This window comes from Elaeis guineensis, chromosome 10 (genome assembly GCF_000442705.2).
Source record: "Elaeis guineensis isolate ETL-2024a chromosome 10, EG11, whole genome shotgun sequence".
Lineage (NCBI taxonomy): Eukaryota > Viridiplantae > Streptophyta > Magnoliopsida > Arecales > Arecaceae > Elaeis > Elaeis guineensis.
The window spans coordinates 27,783,050-27,810,864 of NC_026002.2; the positions used below are offsets into that span (position 1 = coordinate 27,783,050).

Below are 27,815 nucleotides of genomic sequence, written 5' to 3' on the forward strand. Positions count from 1 at the left end.
TTATCATCTCTAGCAAATAGGATGGAGATTAGATCTTCGAAGGTGGCGGCCCAAACGTGCTTGTTCAAAAAGAATACAAAAATAAAATAACATCATCTTACACATCTTTTTATAGTGGTGCATGATGGGACCCCAAGGAGTGCATGCAATAAAAGATCAAATCAAAGAAGTATGGTGGTTTTTCACCTATGGCATGAAGTGTGAGCCCTCGAGTGCACTTTATGGTTATGCTATGTATCTCAATGTGTTATTTGAAACTGGCGTTGTTTCATGGAATTTAAATGATGTTATGCTTGTTGGACTTGCTTTATTTCCACTTTGAGCATGAGGGTAAGATGATCATTAAATTTGTAATGCAAGCTATTGGCACGTCTAACTTAGATAAGGTTCAACATTATGATTGTTGCGAGACTTTAATTAGGATTAGAATTTGAGTTAGGATAAAAGCTGAGATTATAATGCTGCTGTGATAGAAGATATGTAATACATTCAAATTTATTTCAACTCGATTTCAAATTTTAATATTCAAATCTGATAATACCTTTTGTTGCCATGCATGCAAAATGAGTTTGCATTGAAGGAATTTGATATTCATCTAGAATCCTAAATTCAACATTAAAATTATCCTGAAATTTGACTCGAGAGTTGAGCTAAATTAGATTTTTCTGACCCAGCATAACAAGACAAGTCATAATTGAGCTATGAGTTTGACCAATTATTAAGTGAAATGGTGTACTAAAAATGTGTTGAACTAAAGTGCTACCATTATTATTTGGACTCCAGAAGGAGATAGGCTCTAATTATTTTATTAGTCATCCTTCATCGTTTACAATGTAAAGGTGTAGCTGTTTTATTGGACACCCAAGCTGCATTTAGAGATCCAAAGATGGATGGCTAACCAACAATCTGCAGCTGGAGGATCTTCGATGCCAAATGTGAAGGAAAAATTCTTATAATCTCCTTATTAAAGGTAGAAAGGATAAATTGCAGCAAATAAAGTTATTGCTCCATTCCTTAGCAAATGGTTATGGCTTCTTACATATGCTTTTGTCCTTTTACCAACTATGTTTCACTTTCACAATTTTGTCTGGTTGATTAATTGACAATCTATTATTACTAACAAGATGCTTATATTGCTTTAGTAACGGTGGCTGCTCTCTTTGGCTCTGCTTTGTTCATAAAAATTAGTCAATCACTCGGGGCAAAGATCATGGGCTCTGTTCACCAGATTACAAATACTGCCACTAAATCTGGTGTCTTTTTTTTTTTTTTCATTTGTAATTGTTTCTACCCATGTAGCCAACTTCCATTGTTAAGTTTCATTTTAACTTGATATGTCACTTGTTTTTACCATTCTTATGTCCCTTTTTACTTTTGAAAGTAATTTTAGTACAAAACATATTATCAATGACAGGATCTTCCGAGAAAACTCTTCATTATGTTTTATTTAAATTCAATTACAGTCTATATTTGTTGAAGGAGATGGGTATTGTTGCGGTCAATCCTCTATTGCATTTAGCTCCAACGAAGAACAACCTGCAAAAAAAGTCCACAGATCGAAATTGTGTCCGACGAAAATCCTCCGATGCTTAAATCAGTGGGAGTAGTGAACAGCAGATAGAATATTCAAAGTGGTAAAATATTAGCCCGGCCAAAAGAACCTTATCAATACTGTTCATTTACCTTTCTTTTATAGATGAGTTGTTGGTAACTATTTGTAATGGTTAGACACGTAGGTCTCACTTGTTCAGGTATTATATGATCATGGGATGGGTAGTTAATGTCCATTATTGATCATGGTATGTGATCGTTATGTACTTCCTGCGTTGACAGTTTCTAATATACCAACTTTATGTCCCTAATCTGAGTGCGCTAACTGTATGTTGGCAATTATAGAAATTCGAATGACCATCTGTTGAAGATTCTGATATACCGACTGACCATCGATTTTGAAGTCAGTAGAGTCACTATAGTTAAATTGTATCTGCCAAAAAAATTGGTTGAGAGTTGCCGACTGTCAGTCGACTTATCAGTTGATAGTCTGTAATCTGTGCCGATTAAACCGATTGAAAGTCAGATGATGTGTTGTAATTAGGGTGAAACTCATCCTATAGTGTAGCTTTGATGGTCCATCACCTGCAACCGATAGATCATCAGTTGGCTGACTATGAATTGGAGAAGCAGATCGAATTACTCCAACATGTATCATCTACTCTGTTACTGCTAATTGTAGAACTTCTATATGCTAAATGCTATGGTGGATATTTTAGTAACTACCAACAATATTGGCTCTTTTAACTGATATTACGTCATCTCCTCAAAATTTTTAAAATAATATCTTCATGACTCTTTGGATGTCCGCAATGGATAAGAGTGTCTATGTTCCTTACCCCTAGAAGAAATATTAAGTAGCTGCTCATTTCTTAGATGCTTTATAGGATATATTTGACTCTGCGAATACATATGCCAGCTTATCATAAGCCTCTAAGTCTGTCCTTATGCATAAAATTCCTCAACTTTTTAGGAGAGTTAAATTTGACTTTTAAGCTCAGAACTATAGTTGGATATTCATTAACTGTATTAAGATACTGAGTGCGACAAATTAGAAAGTTTGTATATGTCAAATTTGATCAGAAAGTACCTTTTTTTTTTATCAGATTAGTTATAATTCAAGCTTTATTGTTCATTGGTTTTTTTGTGTGTGTGTAGGATCATGGGGCCATTCTCTGCATGAGGATCTTCCATAATGTATGCAGTTGCAAGTAATATTTTCTCACCTTTCTATAGAAGTTTCTGTAAAGCTCTGCATGTCACCATTGCTGTAAAAAAGGTTTGCAATTTATTGCCAGAAAAGGGGGTTTTGGAGATTTGACATGTAAAATGTGCTTTGAGTCTCCAATGTGTTGTGGTATAAGGGATCCCATTTGGTATCTTTATGGTCAACTAACTGTATCCTCTGCTGCCAAGTTTTTGCTGTTTTACCCAAAGTTGTAACCCTTGCCCTTTTCAATCCATTTTTAACCCTCATTTCTCATGATCAAAATATTTCATTCGATATTGTGAATAATCTTATTGATGCTACTTCTATGTCCCCACAAGCATGTATACCTACAATGAATTATCATGGTTCCTTTTTCTAAACTGGCACTTTGTGACTGGGTCTCTAGCTTTAGCATGGAATTTATGTTCCTTGATATGCATCAATTTACAAGCCATAGATTAGTTTTCTATGTCAAAGTAAGTGTGTGCTACAATTAATGGCATTATATATCAACATAATTGACTTATGCAATCCAAAATATGGCTTTCTAAGTTTGCTATCTAGTACTAGTCATTTCTTTGACTTGAGTAGGTAGCTTAGAGTTGCTTTATTGCAATGTGTTTTAGGTGTTACTTAGAAGAAACACATCAATGTGTATCAAAATATTGCTTTACTGCAATATGTATTGTATAGAGTTCTTAGTTTAGACATATTTATGACAGTCACTGCTTTATATGGTGGAAGTTATTCAAGTAAACAAAGGTTCTCTTTCAATGGAGAAGGGTAAACTGCTAGAGAAATTATTGGTTAGAACCATTCTACCATTTGGACTTTGGATCATCCAATAAAAAATTGCCACATCATCTATTCCAATAATCTTTGTTTAGGTATTATCTCAGAACTTCAATAAGATCCTTTCCCATTTTTTTGCATAGTTGAAAGGTGAAAATTTTGATGAGGTTGTAACCATTGCTTTCATGAATGCGCTAACTTTTTCTTAGCCTCTTTGCACATAATGCTGTTGTAAGCGGTGATTTCATGTCATTATTTATTTGCACACAATGCTATTAAAGTGATGTGGCAAGGAAAAACGTATTCCTATCGGATGTTGTAGCAAGTTTAAGCTAAGGCTTATAATTCTTTATTTTTTTGGGCATAAGGTCTAACAAGTATTATTGGAACTGAAACATCTGATGTATCCTGTTGTGTATTTCTTATTATTCTTAATATATAGCAGATGAACTATTCCAAAAGACTACCTAATTTCCACCCTCTATATTCTCATGGAAGAAAATATTTGCCAAAAGTAATTGCTATTAAAATAATGTGATGCTATGTCTAGAGTACTTTTTTTATAATGTTTATCACAAATTTCTGTATTTCAAATAATATGATGAAATCCTACCAAAATCATGTGACAAATTGCTACTTAGACAATGTGATCCTCTAAAATAATTCTTAAATTACTATACTTTAAGCTACCAATCACTATGATGAGCTTATGATAAATAAAGACCGTATGAACAAGATGAGTTAATTGATATAGTGCATAATGATATTGGTGCATATGATGTAGAGTATGGTTTGTCCCAGATTGGATTTACCTAAAGTTTTTGTCTACACCATATGCACCATGTGATCATGCATATAGCTAGTAAGAGTTGGGGCCCATCCATGAAGTATGTACATAATGCATCATCATGAGAATCAGCGGATTGATTCCATGCATGGATGATCATACCATGCACACAAAAATCATATGGGGCGAGCACCATAAAAGGAAAAATGGAGCAAATAGGGATGGCAATTTTCAATACAACATACAACACGACATGAAATATTCGTGTTAGTGTTGGGCTTATACAAGTTTGTGTCGATCGATTTATGACATGAAGAATTTTGTATCGTATCGCATGTTAACCTGTAAATCCGTTTATGATATGTTTAACCTATATAATTTTTTTATAATTTTCTACAAAATCAATGATTATTTTTATTTTTTTATTAGAAATCTTAAAATAAAACTAAATAAACATATCAACCCCATATACAGCCACCATACTCAACTCTCTCTCTCATCCTTTGTTGCTGATATCTTTATTTAGATTATTGATATTTATTATAGTTGGTACTTTATTGGCATATTATATTATTGATATTTTTTAATCTTGATTATTATTGTACATTTATATGATATTTGTGTGAGTTGTAATTTGCTTAGTTGTTGTTTATATATGTGCAGAATATATTGTTTACACATATTAGAACAAATTTATTCATTAAAAATATATATTTTATGTAAAATAGATTATTCGTATTAAACATGTTATGTAAACATGTTAACCCGACATGACACATTTAGTAATCGTGCTAAACAGGTAACATATTTAATAAACAAATTTGTATACATGTTGAAAAATTCTGACATATTTATTAATCGTATCATATTCGTATTCTCTATAATCGTGTTCATGTCAAAATCGTATCGACACGATTTTGACACATGAACACAAATTGCCACCCCCGAGTGCAGGCATTCAATTTTGCCATATTTTTTCTAATATCCATCTTAAAATTAAAAACTTCTTATACTAAGTTGTCAGTCTCTTGATTAAAAAAAGTATGACATTCTCTTTCTTTTTTATTTTCAAAATATACTTTTATCGATATATACTATATAATCAAGTGATATACACCAAGCAATTTCATCATCAAGCAAATCAATACATATCTATAGATAAATAAGTACATAATTTACAGAATATAAAGTTCATTGATACATAATGTATGGCTAAATAATATGTACTTAATAAATTAGTTATCTAGTAACCTAATATATACCCTTCAAATAAATTGATACATGATTTTTGAAACATCATATTTATCAGTATACACTATATAACCAAGTGATACATACATGTCAAGTTCCTAATGCATACCACAAGGTTCTTTGATACATATCCGATAGTGATCCTATATACATCTCTTGATAAAAAGTATATTCTGAAAACTATACATTGATTTTTCTAAAGATGTATATTAAATCACTATTAAGTATGTATCAAATAAATTTCTGGTATATCAAGAAGTCGATAAGTATGTATCACTCGGCCCTGCAGTGTGTATTAGTAAACATGATGTTTCAAAAATTATGTATTAATTTGCTTAAAGGTATGTATTGGATTAGTAGATCATTAAATTACTAAGTGTATATTATTTGATCACACACTATATATCGGTAAATACGATATTTTAAAAACTATGTATCAATTTATATAGATATATGTAGAGGTGCAAAACAAGTTGTGGTACTTGCGAGCCATTCGAACTCGACTCGACTCGGTTATTATCAAGCTCGAAGATCTCAAACAGTTTTTCAAATTGAGCTCCAGCAGTAAGATATTCAGTTTGAAAGTTCACAAGCTTATTCGAGTTCATATATATTTTTAATCAAATTATTTTTATTTATAATATATATATATAATTAGGAAGTTAAGATTTAAATTCGAATTTGAACTTGAGCTCAAGTATGGCTTGATTAATATTTGGGATAAAACTTCTATAGTCGGGCCGATCATGGAAGAAATTATGGTTGGGTATACTTCGAGAACATCCATCAAAAGATGGGTGGCCACGTGTGTGCTTATGTGCATACGTTAAAATATTAAAAAAAAAAAGAGTAGATAAACTCTAGGAGTATTTAAACAGTTTAGATAAATATTATGTCATAGCCCAAGCCCATTCAAAAAAAAAAAAAATAGAAAAAAAATCGAGAAGAAGACTCCCGATAGGAGTCTTCTTCTCCGGCGAGATCCGGGCAAATTGGGAGTCCTAGGACCTCTCAAAGTCCTAGGGCCCTCTATAAGAAGACCTCCCCTTTCCTTAGAAGCCGATCATCGGTCCTTTTTCCCTCTCTTCCTCTCCGATTTTTTTGAATTAGAGCCGCGGACACCCGCCTTGTTCTCGCCGTGACTGCTCACCGACGAGGTCATCGGAGGCCGAGGTGAGTTCCCTTTCTCTTCCTCTCTTCCTTCCCCTTTCTCCCGTGCCTTTGTGCGCGGCTGCCGGCGACGGGAGTCGCCGATTCTTGGTCAGAAAAGAGATCCCTGTTTCGATCTCTTTTCTCTTGGATTTTGCCGGCGCCGGCGATCGCAATCGACCGCCGGTCATGCTCCTCCGGAATCGGGGGAGTGACCCCCCCTCTACCATCGGTCTCTGCCGCGACGACCGTGGCCTGAACGGCCCGGCCCAAGGAAGGGTCATGCCGGACCCCTGTTCGGCCTGGAAGGAGCTCGAGAGAAGAAGAAGAAAAGAAAAGAAAAGAAAAAGAAGAAAAAGAAGAAAAAGAAAAGAAAAGAAAAGAAAAAGAAGAAAAAAAAAGAGAAAAGAAAAGAAATAAAATAATAATAATAATAATAATAATAATAATAATAAAATATATATATATACACATATATATATAATAAATAAATAAATAAATAAAAATGAGAGAGAGAGTTTCTCTCTCTTCTCTCTCTTCTTCAGTCTGAACCCTTCTCTCTCTAGAATTGGACTTTCTCTCTCTACTTTCTCTCTCTAGAATTTTTTCTCTCTAAGTTGTTTCTCTCTCTTGATGAATTTTTCTCTCTCTAAAGTTATTCCTTTAGGATTAGCATAGTGTAAGGCTTCATTTGATGATTTTGATCGAGTTTAGGGAGGAGTCTAATTTTAAGTGAGGTCTTGATTTGGGATTTATTTAGATTAAATTTTAAATTAAAATTAATGTAAAAATATAATTTTGGATAATAGGCACTGAAGAATCTCCTCGAAGTTAGTCGATCTGTTCATTCAGTGCTCCGTGAAAGGTAAGTAATGAATCATCTTTTCGAGATATTTCATATTTATTCTGAAAATAAATAATTATTCTCTGAAATTATGCATGAATTATGAATTATGTTTTGAAAGAAAGTACTTTTGAAATATTATGGTATGTCGATTATGTACATGTTCAGTGAATTATTTATGATATATTATGATACAAAGTATTTTAATACAGATCGAATTTATGCTCTCAGTCTAACTATGTTTCAGTGGGCCCCGCTAATGGGGATTATACGTTGGTACTCAGTGGATCCTACCAGTGGGGGTTGTGCGCTGTGTTTGTGGACCCTGCCAGTGGGGGTTGTGCGCTGGTGTTTGTGGACCCTGCCAGTGGGGGTTGTGCGCTGGTATTCTGTGGACCCCTCCAATAGGGGTTAAACGTTGGTCATAGTCGAGGCTGTTGAGTTACGAGTGTTTTGAATCGAATCGAATTTATGATTATATTATATGTGAATATTTGAAAATATTGAATTTGCATTAAATCAGCATGAAATATATTTTTTATGTTTATTTGCAGCATTGTTCTTGAAAATTATAAAATATCTAGTTGAGATATTTGTTACTTACTGGGCTGTCTAGCTCATTACCTTTCTTTCTATTTTTCAAATTCAGATAATTAATTTCGAGCGTGGGAAGAAATATTGAGACAGAGCTTTTAGAGGCGAAATTTAGCATTGTTAACTTCATTGAACTTAGATTTATTGTTTTAGTAAAATTTTATTGGACGTAAGACATTTGATTTAATTACTTGAATTAAAGTCTAATAATAATTATTTTGAATTTATTCCATTGTGATGCATTGATATCGTGATAAGATGCCTTGCATGTTTATGGAGAGAGTTCTTCATAAGTATGCGGCGGTTGCCATGATTCTCGATTCACAATTTCGGGTCGGGGACGTGACATATTACATAATCATTTCTTTTTTTATGAATGTCCCAATAAATGCATGTGGAAGACGATGACGGTTCGATCATAATTTTTTTCATGATCGATCCGACTATAAAAATTTTATTTTAATATTTGAGTCGTATTTGAGTCGCATCGAGATTAATCTTTTTTCATTGAATTGAGCTTAAGATATTAAAATTTAAATAAATTTGAGATGAATTTTAAGTCTAAATATTTTGAATTAAGTCGAACTCGAATTTCTAACTATTCGATTCGATTCGGATCAATTATATCTCCAAATATATATATTAATTTAATAAATAAATTATTTATTTGGCTTGTATTATCTAGCTGTAACATATGTATCCATGGAGGCTTTTCAACTTCTATTTTAAGATCGACGATAGATAAAATATGATAAAATGGGAAGTCCATCCCATGTTTTCTTGGTGCCCACCTTATGTCATTTTTGTTTCAATAATTTCTCCTCCTCTGGAAGGCCCCGGAGCCGACTGCCGCCAGATCTCCACTCGTCATCTGACACGTGTCACATACGATCTTGCGGTGGGAAAACTCAAGGAGCCCCCCATCCGTGCCCGTCCTCATCAGTACACACTTCTATGCGTCCCTTGACAGATGGACGGATAGATAATCTCCCCACGTAAAACCAGACGGTCGATCTTATGTTTGTATAGAAATTTCGTACGGCCATGGAATCAGCCGAGTTCCGCATAGGAATTCAAATGAAATTAAATTGAAATTCCTTCGCCTCGAAGTCGTCAAACCGTCTACCAAATGGAGTGGCGCCGCGCACGACTGCTCGCCGTGACCGTCCGATCGGAGATCACATCAAACGGCCGAGAGAATGCCTTGCCTATAAGAAACGCCAGCCGACCCTACTTTCCATTGCCCCTAATTCTAAACAGAGATCTGGTATTATTCTAGAGTCTTCCTTCGACCCCCAATTTCTTCCCCAAAGGTCGCATCTTTGCTCGGGTTTTTCCTCTCTTCATTCGATATCGACTCCAAAATGGCCGAATCCAATGTCCAACCGGATCAGATTGTGAGAACTCCGCTCCAATTTTATTTTCTTTTGATTTCTTTGGGAATTTTTAGGGTTCTGTTTTGTTGATGGGTTGTTGAGTATTGAATTTTCAGAGATCGGAGGAGGAGCAGAGGCTGAGGTACCTGGAGTTGGTGCACGTGGCGGCGCTGCAGGCGGTGGTGTGCATGGCGACGCTGTACGAGTACGCGAAGGAGAACGCGGGGCCGCTGAAGCCCGGCGTCCAGACGGTGGAGGGAACGGTCAAGACCGTCGTCGGCCCTGTCTACGATAAGTTCCACGACGTCCCCTTCGAGTTCCTCAAGTTCGTCGATCGCAAGGTCCGTATCCCTCCCCCTTCCCACACCCCCACTCCTCTCTTCCTCCTCCCTCGAAATATCCTGTTGGTTCTACGATAAGGGATGCGTGTCTTTTTGTGTCCCCGTCCTCGGCGCCTCCTTGGGGGCTGTAGATCGGGCGTTTTGGCGTTCTTTCCTTCGCTTCCATCGTAGCCGGCGCACGATAGCATCTATCAATTGCCTCTCGCGCCAGCGCACGATGGACCTGCTGCATCCTAGATGCGCAAGTTAGCATGGTGTTGGTGCACGTTAGCCTGTGACCTCTTTCGCAATCTAGCAATATGCATCCTTTTTGAGCAAGCTAGCAACGTCTGGCGCACGTTAGCAACCATCTCTAGCGTGCCTTACGTACCTTTACCGGACTTTCTCGAATTTATGCTTATTTTATTATATAATTATTATTGTCGTTGTTGTTATTACCATTAGTTTTTGACTGAATTCGTCGTAACATTGACGCTATTATTTTGGTTGGGTTCGTGTGCCGCGGGATCACAGGTGGGGGAATCGGTTCAGGAGCTGGAGCGTCACGTGCCGTCGGCGGTGAAGTCCGTGGCGGGGGAGGTCCAGCGCTCCGGCGTGGTGGGGACGGCGGCCGGTCTCGCCCGGTCGGTCCGCGCGCGGTGCGAGCCGGCGGCCGAGCGGTGCGCGGTGTCGACCTGGCGGTCGCTGAACCGGCTGCCGCTCTTCCCCCAGGTGGCCCAGCGGGTGGTGGTCCCCGCGGCGGCCCACCTGTCGGAGGGCTACAACCGCGCGGTCTCCTACTCCGCGGAGAAGGGCTACGCCGTGTCCGCCTACCTCCCCCTCGTACCCACCGACCGCATCGCCAAGGTCTTCGCCGCCTCCGCCACCGAGGGTGAGACTGCTGCTGCGACCCCGCCCGAGAGGGAGATCACCGTGCAGTGAGGTGAAATTGGACGGTTGTGATCGATCTTGTTAACGGTGTTCGTGAATAATATTTCCTGTGGTACAAATGGCATATGAAGGTTGTGTGGTTGGTTGGGGATGATGTTTTATTACTGCGTTGTGTGTTTATGAACAGCTGCTAGTATTTATGTTTATAAGACTTGTTTATGAACTTTTATCGGAACTTGCATTGGTTTGGCATATGAGATCTCTTGGAATTGTATCTAATGGTGTTGTTAGACCTGCAATATCATGTTGGTGAAGGAGGTTTATTAACTTCAAGGAAGTGATGAAGGTGGTAATTTAGATCTGGAATAGAGTTGGAATATATCTGGGAAAAGGGTTGGCCTTTGTCTGTAAGCTATTGTCTAAAACAAATCTCCTTTAGAGATTTATGGTTCAAGTTATATATATGCAGCTATTTTACGTACCATGCTCTATACGTAATTCGTCGTTCAGCGGGCGATTTTTTAGGGTGCGTTTGGTTGGTTATTAAAAAAATATTTTTTTTATTTTTAATTTTTAAAAAATAAAAATTTAAAAATAATATTTGATAATATTATAAAAAATTAATAAAATTAAAATTAAAATAATTAAAATATTTATTTTATATATAAAGTAATTTTTTTAAAAAAATTATTTTTTTATTTTCGTATATTTAAAACGTTAAATTAAAAAATAAAGAGTTCTTTCTTATTAAGTTTTTTATCTTTCCATCTTCTTTTTTTTTTTTTAATTTTTTTTATTGAGATTTTTATCTATCATTTTTAAACGTTATTTTTTTATTTTACAGTAACATAGTTATCAAACATATTTTTAATTTTTTATTTTATTTAATAATAAAAAATAAAAAAATAAAAAATATTTTTTAAAAATTAAAAATTAAAAAAATATAATCAAACACATCTTTAGAATTTTTTTATTTATTTTTTGCATTTAAGCTCATGCATTGTGCATTCCTGCATGAATACTTTCTTATCTCTTAGTGTGCAAATCTCAACACCTATTTAGCTCCTGTTTGGGAAAGTGTTTTCTTGCTTTCTGAAAAAAAAAAAAATAAAGGAATAATGTTGTTTAGTGAAAAAAACTAAGTGTTTTAGATTTGCCAATAAGTTCAAAAAAAAAAAAAAAAAAAAAAAAAAAAAGGCTTGCTTGGGAGGATCTCTATTTTTCTTTCTAAAAACTCTGACAAATGCCAAAAAATTGCTTTGTCTATAATAAAATTTTTCGTTGGCCAAAATACTTGCAAACAAATATATTTATATTATTTATATCATATTATATCATGATGTTATATTAATATATATTACATTATATTATAATTTATATTATGTTATGCTATATTCTGATAATATTATGTCGTGTAATGATATTTTAATATATAATAACAGGTAATATCATATTGAATTATACTCTATATTATAATAGTATATAATGTTCTTTATTATCATCTTGTTATGTCCAAAAAAGAAAAAATTGTAGAAGCTTTATTTTCTAAAATTTTTATTTTCATATGTGTGTGTATATATATATTCTTGTTGAATTGTTCATAACTATTTTAAGAAAATATTTTACATTATGAATGTAAATATTTCAGGTGTTTCTTTTTTGCTATCACATATTCATCTTCACTCTCCCATATTTGTTTATCTGTTGTTTTATGTGGTTTATTATTTTTTGTGCGATGAAGAACTAATTTCATCATTATTCATTACTATCATTATATTTTTATAAAATATAAAGCTTGGGTGCTAGATTCAACTCTAAGAGTCGTTGACCGATCTCTAAGGCTAAAGTTTGAATTTAATATTCAAGCTCGTTTATTAAGCTGGAACTTGACTTAATGGCAATTCCAACCAGGATTTGTGACTTTCATATCCAATTTCAAAGTTGATCATATGTTCATTGTCTTATGAGGTGGTACCACAAAGGATTCAGAACATAGTTAATTAAAGCATCCTACATTCCAATGGCAATGGTCCAAGAGGATCTAGACGGGAAAATATCTTGAATAAATAAAGAGTGGGGAGGAGGACCAGCATTTGCCCCGCTACATCTGACCATGATTGGCAGATCTCAAGCCATTCATGCATGTCTTCTTAATCAACATCCCATGTAATTGCAAATGAGCAGTTGGAACATATTTAAAAGAAGAAGAAGAAGAAGAGGAAGGAACATATACATTCCTTGAAAAGGAATTGATCCCCAATGGGCTTCTTAATCAAAATAAATAAATAAATAAAAAGGAAAGAAAGAAAAGAAAATGAGAGAATGGGAAATCACAATGTCCTATGTACCCTTTTATGATGGTTGAGATAAATAACAATATCATATAAGATGGTGTACTCATCTAGTTACACCGGTTAGTTGATATGCTGATGACAAGAATATGTGCTTTCGTATTTTTACGCCAACTCTTAAGCAAATTTTTAATATGGAGGAAGTCCATGCATAACATCTTCTATTTTTGTCATGCCCATTTCATTAATTATATATTTATCCAAAAAGAAAAATATATAAATCAAAACAAAGAGTATACTTATAGCAATCATAAACAACCAATATTGAAGAAATTATAATGGTCCATGAAATGCTTCATCCCGAATATACCCATGCAGAACGTCCATTCTGTCTATGTTGAAGTCTAATGCTTTCAATTTATAGCTTGAGTTTTCTTCAAAGGAACCACATATGCAATATGCATGTTAGGTTTGAGATTTAACTCATAAGTGTTCGGGGCTTGTGAAGCAAAAACTCCTACCTTATCTTTCATCTTGCTTTATATCCAGTATTTATTGTGCAATGTAATTGATATTTTGGCTCTTATCATCCCAATTAATATACCAATACATCCTAAAAGGTAAACATTATTTGAAAATATATATATATATATATATATATATGATAGATCTTAATCACTCACAACATAAGGGATGTGGTTTGGCTTATATGCAACCTAAATTGGCTCCAATTCATGACTAGGTGGATTTAGGTCAAATCAAGTATGCAGGGATTTGAGCTTAGTGTTAGAACCAATTGTTTGAACTAATTTTTGCCTTGATGAGGTATGTTCATTCGAATGCAAGTCCATATCCTACTTAACTATGGGTGGCAATCAAGTAACATTAAACAAGATACAAATTGGATCAAATACATGATAAATAAAAAATTTTTAATTTGAATTCAATCTATTTATTAAATGGATCAAAAATTTATATTTAAATTTGATCATTTCATTAAATAGATAATCTGACTCGACTTATAATAAATCAAAATAAGTTAAACAAATTAAATGACGATGCATTGCTGTCTTTATACTCGACTATTGGGTTTTGATCCGGAACCTATGCCCGAATGTGCTGGTTTGGATGGGGACTAACCCATGCTATGTATGTATGGTTTGGGTCTAATTCGGATGCAATATGATTTGGATCCTGGTGTACCCATTACCCAACCCTATAGCATGCACTCCACCATTAGACAAGGGTCAGCCCTCCTTCCCAAACCCTACATAAATTCCCACAATTCCCACCATGTGCTCCCTCCCAAATTAGTCTATTATGACCCTTGCTTTGCACCCCCTCTCAGCTTCTTCCAAGCCATAATGACACATCATGAGCTTGGCCTCGGCATCCACCCCTCTCCCCTCCCTCTCCCTCTCCCTCTCCCCTTCCTCTCTTCAAACAAGAGCAAGGCGACTCCAGCCCCAAGCCTCCTCCTTTCTCCCCTCTCCCAGGCGTCGAACCAAGCGCCCCAACCGCCTCCGCCCCAAGCTCCCCAAAACCCTAATCCCTCCATCCCAATCCCCACCTCAGCCGCCCCCTCGACCCCTCCCTCCCCCGCCTCCCGATGAACCCGCCGCCGCCCACCCGGTCGTCGTCGTTGTCGAAGGAGAGGTGGAAGCTATCGAGGGAGTGGTGCGGGCGGCGGAGGGAGTCCACCCGTTCCCTCCCGCCGGCCACCGATGGTTCCCAGGACCGGTCCTCGACCTCGCCTTCCGGTTCGCCGCCCTTCTCGCGGTGCAGACGGTTGTTGCCGTCTGGTTCCTCGGCGGCGAGAGTGTCGAGGATAGCAGGGGACGTGAAGAACAGGGGAGGAAGGCAAGGAAGGTGGAGAACGTGGCGGACGAGACAGTGGAGGAGTTTGAGAGGATGATGCTGGAGATCAGGGCGATGGCGAAGGAGGCGAGGGAGAACGAGAGGAAGGATCTTGCTGAGGGGAATAGAGTCAAGGAGGAGGTTGGCCGGGGGCTTGACCGCGTGAGGAAGAGTTTTGCTCAGGTTATTTTGGATGAGAATTCTTCTTCTTCTTCTTCCTCTTCCAAGGGCAGGGATGGGAAGAGAAGTGGAGGGAAATCAAATGAGAAAAGAAAGCCTGGACTTTTGAGCTCCATTGCGAAGACTACGGATGTTCCAAAGGGGTTTAGTGGGTCGAAGGGGAAGGATGAGTCTGTTAATGGTGGCACTGGTATGGCATTTTGCCTCTTTTTTCAGTTCAACGCAAGTTACTATCTTTTCAAGTTTTGTTATTATTTCTTTCGTTGAATTCATGAACAAAACCATATTCTTCAGGACAATTCTATCCTTTTATCTGTGGTACTGTGTATTAGGTTCTAGATTGCACCAATGATTAAACTTACAATCCTTACCAAGACATTATTTTGTGGACTGTTACTATTTGAATTTTGGTTGCCTATGGTCCAGCTTTTTCTGATTGCATCTGAAAGTTGTTTTGTGTGTTGCTAGATAGTAACAAGCCTGCTCTTGCTACGTAGCCTACATAGTGTTTGGTTCTCTGGCTGGGACTGATTTAGAGTTTATGATCTGCATTCAACTAATGATATCAGTGGAAACCTAGAAAAAGGAATAATAATGATAATTTCAGAGGAAGGCTAAAAAAGATTGCTTCAAAAAAGAGAGTTCGTAAAGCTGACCCAAATAGTTGGACAAGGTTAGATGGTAATATGGTATCTAGGGTTGTTTTACCAATATCTTTTCAAGGGCATTTCTATAATCAATGATGAAGTAGTTCATTTTTGGTTTAATTAAAGGAGGTTATCATGTTTTATGTTTTTTTTTAATTGTCTTGGGAGAATAAATTTATGGGTAAGAGTGACAAACCCAATGTCTGTGCAAAAGTGCAAACATGCCCTTGCCTTGCACAAAGTCATGAGGCAATAAGATTTTGAGTAGCATAGAATCTATATCATGATACAAGGGTTTTCTCAGAATATGAAGATGAGGAATATATTCATTGTACAAGTTCTTGTGCTTAGTTTCACGCCCCCAACCCCACCCCAAGAAAGAAAAATGGGAGAGGAATTAAAAAAAAAAAAATCAAAATCCATAAATGATTAGAAATATTTAGCCCTTTGAAATTAGTTGTTTAGTGAACTTCTGATACCGTATATAATCTCAAACTATCATATATTACTTCCTATACCATTCGACTTGACTTGTTTGCTTTGGGCATGTTGCAGAATACTTGGGTATCCCGAGTTCTTCCCCATTCTCCATGCAAGAATAATTCTTTTGTTTTACTTCCAAGAAACAATACTTAACTTTTCAACTAGTTTGATGAAATTTGCTTTTTACTCCAATATTGTGATGATTCTTTCTCTTATTTTCATATATTTTTCAAATCAGGTTCTCTCACCATGTGTAGCAATTATTTTGTTCATATCTATCTCAATACATTATATTAGAAAATTTATATTTTTTTAATCGGACATTCTCTAATTATATCCAGTTGTTATCTTCGATAAACTGTCTAATGCCATAAAAGGCATAATAAACACTTAGAAATCCATCACTGTACCAGGTAAAATTTTTTATTTATTCATCTTAGGTGGTATTCAGCAGATTGCTCATCAAAATCCTGTGAAGGAACCTTCAGCACTGGAGGAGCAAGGGAAGAAAAGAGCTCGTTGTTCTGCAATGACGAATAAGTTTGCTGAAGTGGAGGGTGATACAGTTTCATCAACTCAAGGAACTGAAAGATTAGAAAAGGATCATGGTTCTTCTTCTAGTAGGACCAGAAACACTACAAGCAACCCAGATTATATTGAAGGTGATTTGTCCCTTGAGGTTAGCAGTTCCACAAATGCTGCCTATCGTTCTAGAAGTCATACTCAAGCGGATATATCGAAGGAGGCTTCTCTGATGGAAAACAAATCAATGCTGGAGATGCAGAATAATGAAAGTTCCACTAAAGCAAATGGAAAATCCTCCATCGTAAACAGAAATATCAAGAAGAAAGCAGGGCTGGATTCACAAACTAAGCAGGTTGAACACAAGTCAGTTCTTAAGAAAGACAAAGATAGGCAGATTGATGAAGGGTACAATCCGTGGTGGTTGAAACTTCCTTATGTTCTAGTAAGCAATTCTTCTCCCATACTGTTCTGTTTATATTCCTATCTTTTGTAACAATAAAAAAAGTGTTTTGCATCTCTTCAGTTTCACCATGTTATGCCAGTTGGTTATCTCCTTGCACCTGATTTCACTAGTTTCAGTATGATGCATATGGCTTTAATATCAGGACTTGCCTTGCACTGTAACAACTCCCCCCCCCAAACCAACCAACTTGCCTAACAAAAAAATAAAATAAAACAAAATAAAAAATCAGGACTTGCACCCATACTTTCTTTCATGATAAAATCAAAAGCGTTTAGAAGTTTATTCTTAGCTATTATGATTTTCAGGCTATTTTTCTACACAGAGGTTCTGATGGCAACGGCCCAAAAGGACTTTACACCTTACGGATGAACTCTTCATCAGATGATGGAGATTCTACATCTTATACTGTTGCTTTTCAAGATCGTGGTGATGCAACAAACTTCTGCTACTTAGTGGAGTCCTTTTTCGAAGAGCTAGGTGATGTCAGTGCTGACATTGTTCCTTTGACTATTCAAGTAAGAGTTATTCTTGATTCACATAATCAAGCTCTTAAGTCTGGTTATACATCCTTCCTTTTCTTTTGGAGTAGCAACTGATGCATCAATATAAGAGAAACCCTTCTGATACTTTCTGGCACCTCATGATGTGAAACTTGAGACAGAAAATCCTTTACTGATAAAAACATGATATGCTGGAAGCATCTGTGCCATCTTATAGTGAGTCAGAACATTTTTGAAGTTAGGCAGATAGCATACTCCTTATGTAATACATGTTTAATATAGCTTTAACAATTTTTTGTCCCATTGTCATATCTAAGATTTGGTTTTGTTAGTACTAGTTTATGGCTAAAGATAGGTAAATTTTTCAATAATATTGTCGTGTGGATAACCCTTTTCTCTACTCACGAATTTTTTTCCCTTAATTTTGGATATAAAGCTGCACAATGGATGTGTTTCAGGAACTTGATGAGGCAGCAAGGGCAGGTGAATTAAAGTTGATTGTTGTTAGAAAGGGACAGCTTGATTTGTATGCTGGCCAACCTCTTGTTGAAGCAGAGACTGCATTGCGTTCTTTGTTAGACTAGAATCGAGAGATTGTAGGGGGAAAAATAGGTGAAGGGGTTTTTCTTCCGAGCAACATTCGAATATATCTGCTTGAAGTGGTGCATTTATTTATGCTGAATCACGCATACCATCTATTCTTTTTCTGGGATAGGAGATTTTTGAACTGTAAAATGTAGCAATGGAATCATTGTATTGATACAGGTTAGAATTGGTTTTCTCGTGGTTGACACCATTGTTTTAGCTGGAGTTTTGCAACAGAAATCATATGTATTCACCGAATATTGAGGCCTATAAATGGCTTGAGATGCTCATGTAGCAGTACCAGCCCGCACCCATGATCAGAAAGTAACATTTTCACCGAGCGTATACATCATGTCAAAGTATCAAATGAATTATATTTCATGATATTTGAAACATTTTTGCAAGATTCACAATATGGCAAGTGCAATTGTCTGGATGAAGCCATGATATACAGTAATAAATGTGATGATTTTTAATGTAGCAAGATAATTTGACTGCTCATCTTGCTTGACTTTTCAATATGTACTGTTTGATAACTTCCTTGGTCTACTCCACCTAGTCAAAGTTGTATATGTACCATGAGCATGGACTCTTTGATAACTTGTTTGGTCTACTCCATGTAGTCAAAGTTGTATATGTTCTATAAGCATGCCCTACACTGCACATATCCCTTTCCTTTATGTGTCCAAGTTATCTCTTGTTTCCAGGGCGTGAATGCCAATTAGAACTGACCATATGGGCTGTTGCCCTCATGTATATTATATTACATCTTCCAAATTGTGGTGTTGTAATTGTGAACGCTACATTGCCCGTCATACATCCAAGCAATTTTAGAGTGCTTAATTTCTCTTCCTTGCTCGCTGCATCATCCTCTAGATGTTAATTGCTTGGTCTAGTAAAACGACATCAATGATGCATCCATATCCCTTGGTAGATAATCAGCACGAAAAAGAAGGGTGGTACCAAATAATAGAAGACAATGAAGTGTAGGCCTGGCTGAAATTTTTGTTGGATTTCTTTTTCTGAGACAAATGGATAAAAGGAAAAGAATTTACTTCAGTTAATGCATTTCTTTTAATCTCTATGTGATTTGAGTCCACAAAGGATCTCCTTTTAATCAATGAAGTAACAAGAACTTGTTTTAAGCAAACATGACAACTTTAGAATTCCATGAATTCAGCCTAAAATTCAAGTTTAAAATAATTTGCCTGGTAATTACTTGGATTCAACGTATGGCAAAGACGATATCCGAATGCCTTCATACATGGCTTGAAATAGAATCTAGGATGCATGCATGGCTCGTACAAGATTTCCTATTATAATTGCATCATATCTGAGGAACCCAAGATGGCACTACTAAGCTCCGAAGCTCATCCCACATTTCAGCCATGGTAGCAAGCTTTGACCAGGAGCAAAAGTAGTTTCTTGTGAGTATTGTTTTAAGTCTCGCTTTCAAGACAAACAAAGAAGACATTAACTGCACGATACAAGTTAGATTGGATATGATAAATTCAAAATCACCCTTCTGGAGCAGGGAAAGTGGAGGAGGATATGTCAAGGGGATGACATATTTTCTGATGACAATGAGATGAATGATGCCATGCTGCGTCGTCCTAGACCTACCAGTTGAAAGAAACTACAAGCCATCCTTTAATGAATTAGAGGAATAGAAAATTACTTGGTCCTCAGTTTGAGTCAGACACCAACATAGTTATCAGATATCTTCTTGGTCTTGAGTCCTCCTGAATGACAAACAAATGAGATTGATTCAATGTATACCTTGGGTTCTGGTTTCCAGATACAGGAAGAATTGCTGGTGGATGTTAGTAATTAGATTTGCAATTAAGTGAAGCATTGTTTTTCTGGCTCCATCTTAGCCTTCTACAAACATTACTTGGTAAAGAAAAAGAAGAAGTTACTGTCTTTTAAGGCGGCCCTGCGTAACACACTCTATTGGACTACATGGCGGCAGTTGATATGTGGTTCTTATTTTAGCTCGAGTTGTCTGTTTTATTTTGAATCAAGAGCTATGGATAAAATTTCATCTAGCTGAGGTACCACGTAGAAAATACTAATTGATTTTCTATACTTGTTCATGTAAAGTTCAAAACATAAAGGTTGCTTCTTATTTCTATACCATATTTGGGTCTAGCATCAACATGCTCATTATGTACCGATTAACCATCATATACATGTGAAAAATCATGAGATTCAACCTATTCTTTTGGTTGCAGAGTAAATTGGAATAGATATTGAAGAAAAATATTTTACTTTGTTTAGCTAATTTATCCTATTTTGCAATACACTGCAACTTTTTGTGACAATGGAAAAAATGTTATTGTGGTATTTTAAAGTTAAATGTCAAATTCTTGCTTATACACAACATATGGTAATTGCAGGCCTCACAAGCTTTTCTAAAATATACCTTACTACTACTTGTCACAACTAGACATACTTATCGGGTGAGCTGGACTGGGTTCGGATTAGACTCAACCTGAAAGACTGGAATCATTTTTCAAGCCCAAACTTGGCCCGGCTTTTGGGCCTTTTTCTCAGGCCTGAGCCACCTCCATGCTAGGCTTCAGGCTTTTGGGCCGGACCTCAAGCTAAGTTGGATGAGGAGAAAGTGGAGAGGCAAGGAGGTGGCGACGTCGAGGAGATGGTTGGGGCTCAGGGGGTGAAGATGATGCAAGGAAGAAACGAGATGACGAGGTAATATGAGGAGGCAGTGAGGAAGAGGAAGTGGAGAGATGGTGTGGCCACTAAGAGGACGAGAAGGTGGGGAGGTGTGGAGCTAGGGAGGTAGCGAGCCAACAAGGAGGCGGCTAAGACTCGGGAGGTAGAAAACTAGGGATGAGGCGACTCATAAGGGGGAAGTGAGAGGATGGGTTGATACAAAGAGGTAATACAAAAGGAAAAGATGAGAAAGTGGGGAGGTGACCAGAAGGCAGTTGAGACTCGAGATCATGAGAAGGAAGTCAGAAGATGGGACGACACAATCAGACGGCGACAAGGAGGAGGAGGACTCGAAGTGGAAGAGGGATTTAGGGACGTGGGGAATACGATATGAGTTCAGACCGGGTCTAGGCCGCATCGAGGTAAACCCAAGCCTGACCCGTTTTAAATCCTGGACTTAGTTTTTGGATCCAATCTGACCCATTGGATTGAAAATAATGGCCCAAGCCCGGTTAACTGAGATTGGGCTCAGGTTGCCCGCTATATGACCAATTCTAACTATACTCAAGGATCTCTCTCAAAAAGATTAGATTAGCTACAATATATGAATACATAAAATATTCTCAATGAATAATCAATATGAAACTAAATAAATGCATGTATGGATCCTTACATTAGTTATGATTAACATACATGCCAGCCTACAACCTCAGTTTGCTCCCATATGAAAATATAAGTCAAACATCCACATGTCTTGCCAACATCATAGCATTATTCAACAAATAATTCCCGTTCACAAGGAATTCAAGCATATGCTATCATGCTGATACTACTGAACCTTTTCTTTTATTTTTAAGAAAGATATCATTATCCACAATCTCTACAAATATGCTTTTGTTGAATTCCAGCTCATCTTATGGCCCCATAAATCTGCCAATCGGCCTTCAAGACTGTGAGACCATGTGGGTCCCTCAGTTCATACTTGCCTCAGTTGTTTCCCACCAAGCATCTACGCCGTATCCAAAAATGTGAATGGAATCCTTCCTGAGTTGTGCTGAAGAGAAATCTTTTCGTTTCTTCCAAAGACAGTACTCGAGCCAGTGCCCCACAAATCTCTTTCACACCAAGCGAAAACTCTGAAAACCAGTCCAACAGCTTCTCCATTCCAAACTACTTCAAACATCACATGTCATAGCCTCAAGGTGCCATCTTGAGGTACATAGAAAATCAACATGGCTTTATGGTTGATCTGGTCCCACATTTATAAATCATATAATGACCATCCTTATCATTTCCTTCGGTTATTTTATGGTTGCATAGAATAAAATTTTTTATTTCTTGCACTTGCATTTTTCCTCTTGAAAGATATGGACCACCCATAAGTTATATGTAGTGGTTCAATTATTTCCTTTCAGATAAGATTCAACTTTATATGCAGACTTTGAGGACCCACATACCATCGCAAGCGTGGATTAAGTTTTCAACTTGTCTTGATATGACTCCAATAATTGATCTTACTTGACCTCAATGTCTGATGGGGATGGCATGGTGAATAACTTCAAGTATATGTGGGAGAGAGAGTATAGTTAAGATATAGATGCTCACAAACAATCTAAGTAGGATCATCCCGGATTGGATGAGCAAATACCCAATACCGATGATTGAAATCATTGGATATGATTTACTATTTAAATTATTTATTATTTTAAAAAATTATATGATTTGAAAATTTCTATTCTGTGCTTCATTCATGCATGTGATGGCCATTATCCATTACTTTGTCAGCGATACATGAATGCATGTAGATATACATTTACATACATATCAATGTTTGTTTTGTATATTTAATATTATCTTTTTGCTGCATAAATTTTGACAACTCTTACATCTATCCATAAGTCCTCCATAGTTTTAGAGAACGACCATCGACTATATTTGACTTGATGATATATTGGCTAATCTTATGCATTTGTTGTATAAAGCTCATGGCCAGATGGCCTGCACTGCACAACAATAAAGACTGCCGTAATACGAAATATCCCACATAAGAATTTTTGATGGATAACATCCAAACCTCAGCTTAATCTCAGTTTTATGGTAAAAGTCAAAGAATATGGGTTCATAACCATGGGGTTACAGGGCCCGGCTATTTATATATGTCATTAAGTGACACAAGTGCACAAGGAAAATGAAACGTGCCAACTTTATTTGGTTACAAAAGTAAAGGATGCCATTCCTATAAATGGAATAACCAATTATTTTCTAATAGGAAAAGTTTGGGGAGACAATGTGAGGTAAATGATGATTTCATAGAATGATCCTCCTATCAGATTACCATTCTATCCTTATCTTTAGTGGTATAACATGTACCTTTTTTTCTTTTCTTCTGGAAATATTTGCTAAACTAAACTTCATTTTTAATCCTTGTACTCTTATGTTAGTTATGATATAAACTATTACATGGATTTCAGAGGAAAAGATTTATTCTAATTCTCCACTTTAAATTTGATCTGGAAGGAGAGAAGCCTTTCTAGGTTGTTAGATGTTTTGAATGGAAGATACAACTACAAGTAGATGAGAATTTCTCCAAAAATTGTCATCTTACACCTAAGTGTACTTTGTCTTAGAATATTTGCTATTGCCAATCATCAAATCTCCAATCTCTTTGGTGTAGGATGTATGGTTGGTAAAGTGTTTCGAGAATTATTTTTAAGGACCTAGGTTTGGAGTCCTTTCCCTCAACCTGAATTTGGCTGGAGTTTTCCTATCTTAATTCAAAAAAAAAAAAAAAAAAAGATTGATCTCTTTAGTCTTCTCAATCTTTATCTTTTCCAAAGATTAGCAACTAGATATGTGCAATGCCAATTCAAGAAGAAACTTGGATAAAAAATTATAGATTATAATCGTATAACTTTTAAAAAGAAAAATAAGTTTTTTTTTCTTTTCTTTTCTTGTGCTTTCAACTTTGGATGATGAGAATCCTATGTTTACTTTTTTCTGTTTCTAAAAGCTAGAATTTTGATTATTTGATTGTTTTAGAAATAGCCTAATCTATTGAAACAAGAATTAGATATGTATGTATTAGGAGAGTGATGGAAGGTCATTTTTGAGGGGAAACAAAACATAGAATTAAATTGGTATATCTCACAAATTCAAAATAGGAAGTTTCATATAGTATAGAAAAACCCATCTTTACCCCTTAAGTAAGCTCACCTTGTTTCCATTTATTCTCCACTATCAAATCATTGATTCATTTTTTTTTAAACTCCAAAATTATTTTAACAAAGTTACATCACATCAGAAACCGACAAAATAGATCCAAACCTAGCTATCCATCTAACCTATGCGCCAAATAATGAATCTCAAATCTAAACTTATCTATATAATTATCTCACAAACATCTAAGCCACTTATTCAATTTGGAAAAGAATCTAAGCAATTTAAGATAAAGGATGCCACTAGAAATTATTTCTCATTCTATTTTATAATACATATAGATATTTGAAGCTTTTCATAAAAAAAAGGAAAAATAGAAAAAAATTTTGATGACAATTTTGAAGTTAAGCTCAAATAGTATTAGATGCATAAAATTCTCAGTATGCTTTTTAGCTTCACTGGCTATTCCCTCTAGCATTGCTAAGATAGTCCTATTCATCATCAAACTCAATTTAATCTTTTCAAAGCTCTAAGATAAATTTAAAGTTTAGAACTTAATTTAATCTTTTCAAAGCTCTAAGATAAATTTAAAGTTTAGACATAAATATTACACCTACAATCTACATTTAGCAAATTAAATATAAGAAAATATCATAGGGTATCAAGAAAATTTAAAACCATTTTTATAAGAAATTTTATTTCTGAAGATTCTAGTTATCTCAAATATTTTACTTAGAAATAAGCCAAAGTCCAAAGTCATATTAAGAAATTATATGTCAATGAGTTGCCTTTCGCTTGTCCCCTTGCCTATAAGTTTCTTATGCATGATAACCTATAATGGAAGAAAATATCTATGTAAATTAATTTCAAATGGCCATCTATTTCAAATAACTATGAAGCAAGAGAGTAAAAGCTTTAAAAAAAAAAAACCTCTCCTTTCTTACCACGTTTTCCAAAGCAATTGATATTGCAACGTTTAACCAAGTTGCCCTCTACTCTAACTCTTACTTTGTATATAATAGTTTTGATGTTTCAAAATATTTAAACAATAACAACCACCATATCTATAAATATCAAGTTTTATATTTCAAATTTTGAGTCAGCTGTATAAATTTTTTTTCACCATTTATTATTGTTTACTATTTCTTTATTTGATGTTGCTAAATTTTGTAGCCCCTCTTTAGAATGTTATATCAATATAATTTCAATCTTAATTACTTTTACTTTAGATAATAATTTAATCTATATTAATAAAAGAATGTTATATCAATATAATTTTAATTTTAATTACTTTAACTTTAGATAATAATTTAATCTATTTTATTATTAATATATCTTTAAATTATATTATAGTTTCTGAAAAATATCTTGTTTAAATCTTTACAAGTTAGTCATCCTTAAACATATATTTTCTTGCTCTGCTCTACATCATCTTATTAATTATATTTTTATTATTGCTAATTCAATATTCCTTAATATTTCATTGAAGATATTTTCATTTAACAAAAATACTTTGTCGTTAATTTCAAATAATGTGATGCTTTGTTTTACTAATTCTTCTTCATAGTTTCTTTCTTTACTACTATATAGCTAATTCTTTCTCATGATATCTATCAAAATAATACAATATTTTGCTATTATCTTTTTAAAAAATATGAGCACACTTTTTTTTTAAGATTTATCTAAATTTGTATGGTAGAAGTTCACAACATTAGTTGGTACTTTATCATTTCACCTTATTTTTTAGTTATAATAATTTTTCTTATTTTATCATATTTTAATATTTGAACTATTATTTTCATCAAATATATTATATAACAAATAATTTCAATTTATAGAATATTGTGGATCCTAGTCTCCACCTAGAAAAGAATTGAGTATGCGGGCATTGCATTTTAAATTTATATGTGGGCATTGCATTTTAAAGTAAAATTTAATGATGAACATATTTAGTTTATACTCTATATCTTTGAAAATTAGAAAATAATTAATTCTTAATTTGTATATTTTACTAGCTCATCATTTTACTATATAATATTATGTACTTATTAGATGATATATCTCATAATGAGGAAAACTTAGAATTTGAATATAACATTACTAATAAAATATATAATAATAGCCTTAATTAATCATCAAATTGATCTAAAAGTAGAGTACTAAGAAAACAACAACAATGTTAAATAAATCTTATTTAGGAAATGTTGACATTCCAAATATAATCAAAATGATGTTTCAAACTTGTACAAATAATGATCTATATGAGTGACTGAAAATAAAAATAGGCATGAAAAAAAAAACAAATTGAAAAATATTAGCAATATATCAATTATCATAATAATACATTTCATCTTATAGGTAATAATAATTATATTTATTTTTATAAAATTAGAGTTTATAGAACCGGTGGCTCTTATACATGTATTATATTAAAGGATAACTAACAATAAGATACATCATAATTCAAAATTCAAAGGACTCTAATCAACTAATAGCGAGCATATGCAGTTATGATATCACAACACTTCTATGTACTAATAAAAGTTGCATGGAAAGTAAGAATTATTTTGTATTTAACTAATAGAATAATATGGACGAAGCATTATAAATAATATATAACAGAAATATAAATATTATGTAATAGGTGATTGTTGCAATAGGGCTATGTACCTCTTTTATTTCACAAACTTTATGGGAGCATTAAACATAAGATAACTAATCGACAAACTCGACAACATATAATGTTAAAAGATATGAAAAATATAAAAACAAAGAATTAGAGATATTCTACTAGTCATACATTGTTGTTCTTCGATTGTGCTTATCATGATCAAGCAATTATCTTATAAAGTACCTCTGAAAATTTTTCAACTTAATTATTATCTATAAGTATAGTTTGATATACATAATTTACTTGTTTCATATAGAGACATTATAAAATTTAGAAAAAATTACAGAGGCATCTCTTCACATTTGGGTGACTCGACCAAAATTTTTACATGATTTTAATTAGACCACACAACTTATTTTTTTATTACAATATGATCTAATTATCTTTCTTTATTAGAAATCATTATTTTATAATCGTCATATGATAACCTAACATATCTCCTATTCTTCCTACTAAGTTTTCAACTAGGATACTTAATATAATTGAGATGGGTGAAGATAGAAGACAAGAGAGTGTGGAGAGAGAGAAAGAGTAATTTGAATTTATCTTGAGAAGGTTGTGAATGTAGAGAAGGTGGCGAATAATGTATTGTCACTGATGATGGCCGATGTATACTACTGTATAGTTAGGAGGAAAAAGAGAAACTACTTAAGCTCCTTGAAGAAGTTGATGGCCCCACCAATGATGGAGGCCTGATCCAAGCATAATACAATTATATTCGATTGGAAAAATGGATAGAATTAGAAGGAGATGTGAGGAATGAAGTGTGTGCTAGATGAAGGCGGGGCGTATGAGCATACAGAGAGCGGCAAGATGATCGTTCATCAATGTTAGTGGTTACACTCTATCATGATGTACACCATCTACTAACTATCTATATCCTTCATACTTTTTGTTGAGATTATTGATGTTGTCTATGAAAATATTCTCTTATTCCACTTCGTTGACGTGTCGATGCCACTACTGTAGATCTGATGGTTCCAAAAAAGAGTGGATAGTGATGATTTGATTCATAA

General features: G+C 34.9%; 2 protein-coding genes across 4 annotated transcripts; both read left to right on the forward strand.

Moving 5' to 3' along the window:
- The first annotated feature begins 9,317 nt into the window (after window positions 1–9,317).
- Window positions 9,318–11,017, forward strand: LOC105052510 (stress-related protein). The gene is made up of 3 exons (XM_010933341.4): window positions 9,318–9,575; window positions 9,671–9,895; window positions 10,409–11,017. Exons 1-3 carry the CDS (start codon window positions 9,543–9,545, stop codon window positions 10,814–10,816), a joined length of 666 nt encoding a protein of 221 aa, XP_010931643.1. The 5' UTR covers window positions 9,318–9,542; the 3' UTR covers window positions 10,817–11,017.
- A 3,358-nt stretch (window positions 11,018–14,375) lies between these two features.
- LOC105052511 (uncharacterized) lies at window positions 14,376–18,691 on the forward strand. Of its 3 annotated transcripts, XM_010933342.4 has the most exons (4): window positions 14,381–15,283; window positions 16,664–17,190; window positions 17,517–17,726; window positions 18,170–18,691. In XM_010933342.4, the coding sequence occupies exons 1-4, from the start codon at window positions 14,431–14,433 to the stop codon at window positions 18,293–18,295; spliced, it is 1,716 nt and encodes a 571-aa protein (XP_010931644.3). In that variant the 5' UTR covers window positions 14,381–14,430; the 3' UTR covers window positions 18,296–18,691. The 3 variants fall into 3 exon arrangements, with proteins under 3 accessions (XP_073100804.1, XP_073100805.1, XP_010931644.3); XM_073244703.1 differs by lacking the exon at window positions 17,517–17,726 and having other exon boundaries at window positions 14,376–15,283; XM_073244704.1 differs by lacking the exon at window positions 18,170–18,691 and having other exon boundaries at window positions 14,376–15,283; window positions 17,534–17,727.
- Window positions 18,692–27,815: the final 9,124 nt, after the last annotated feature.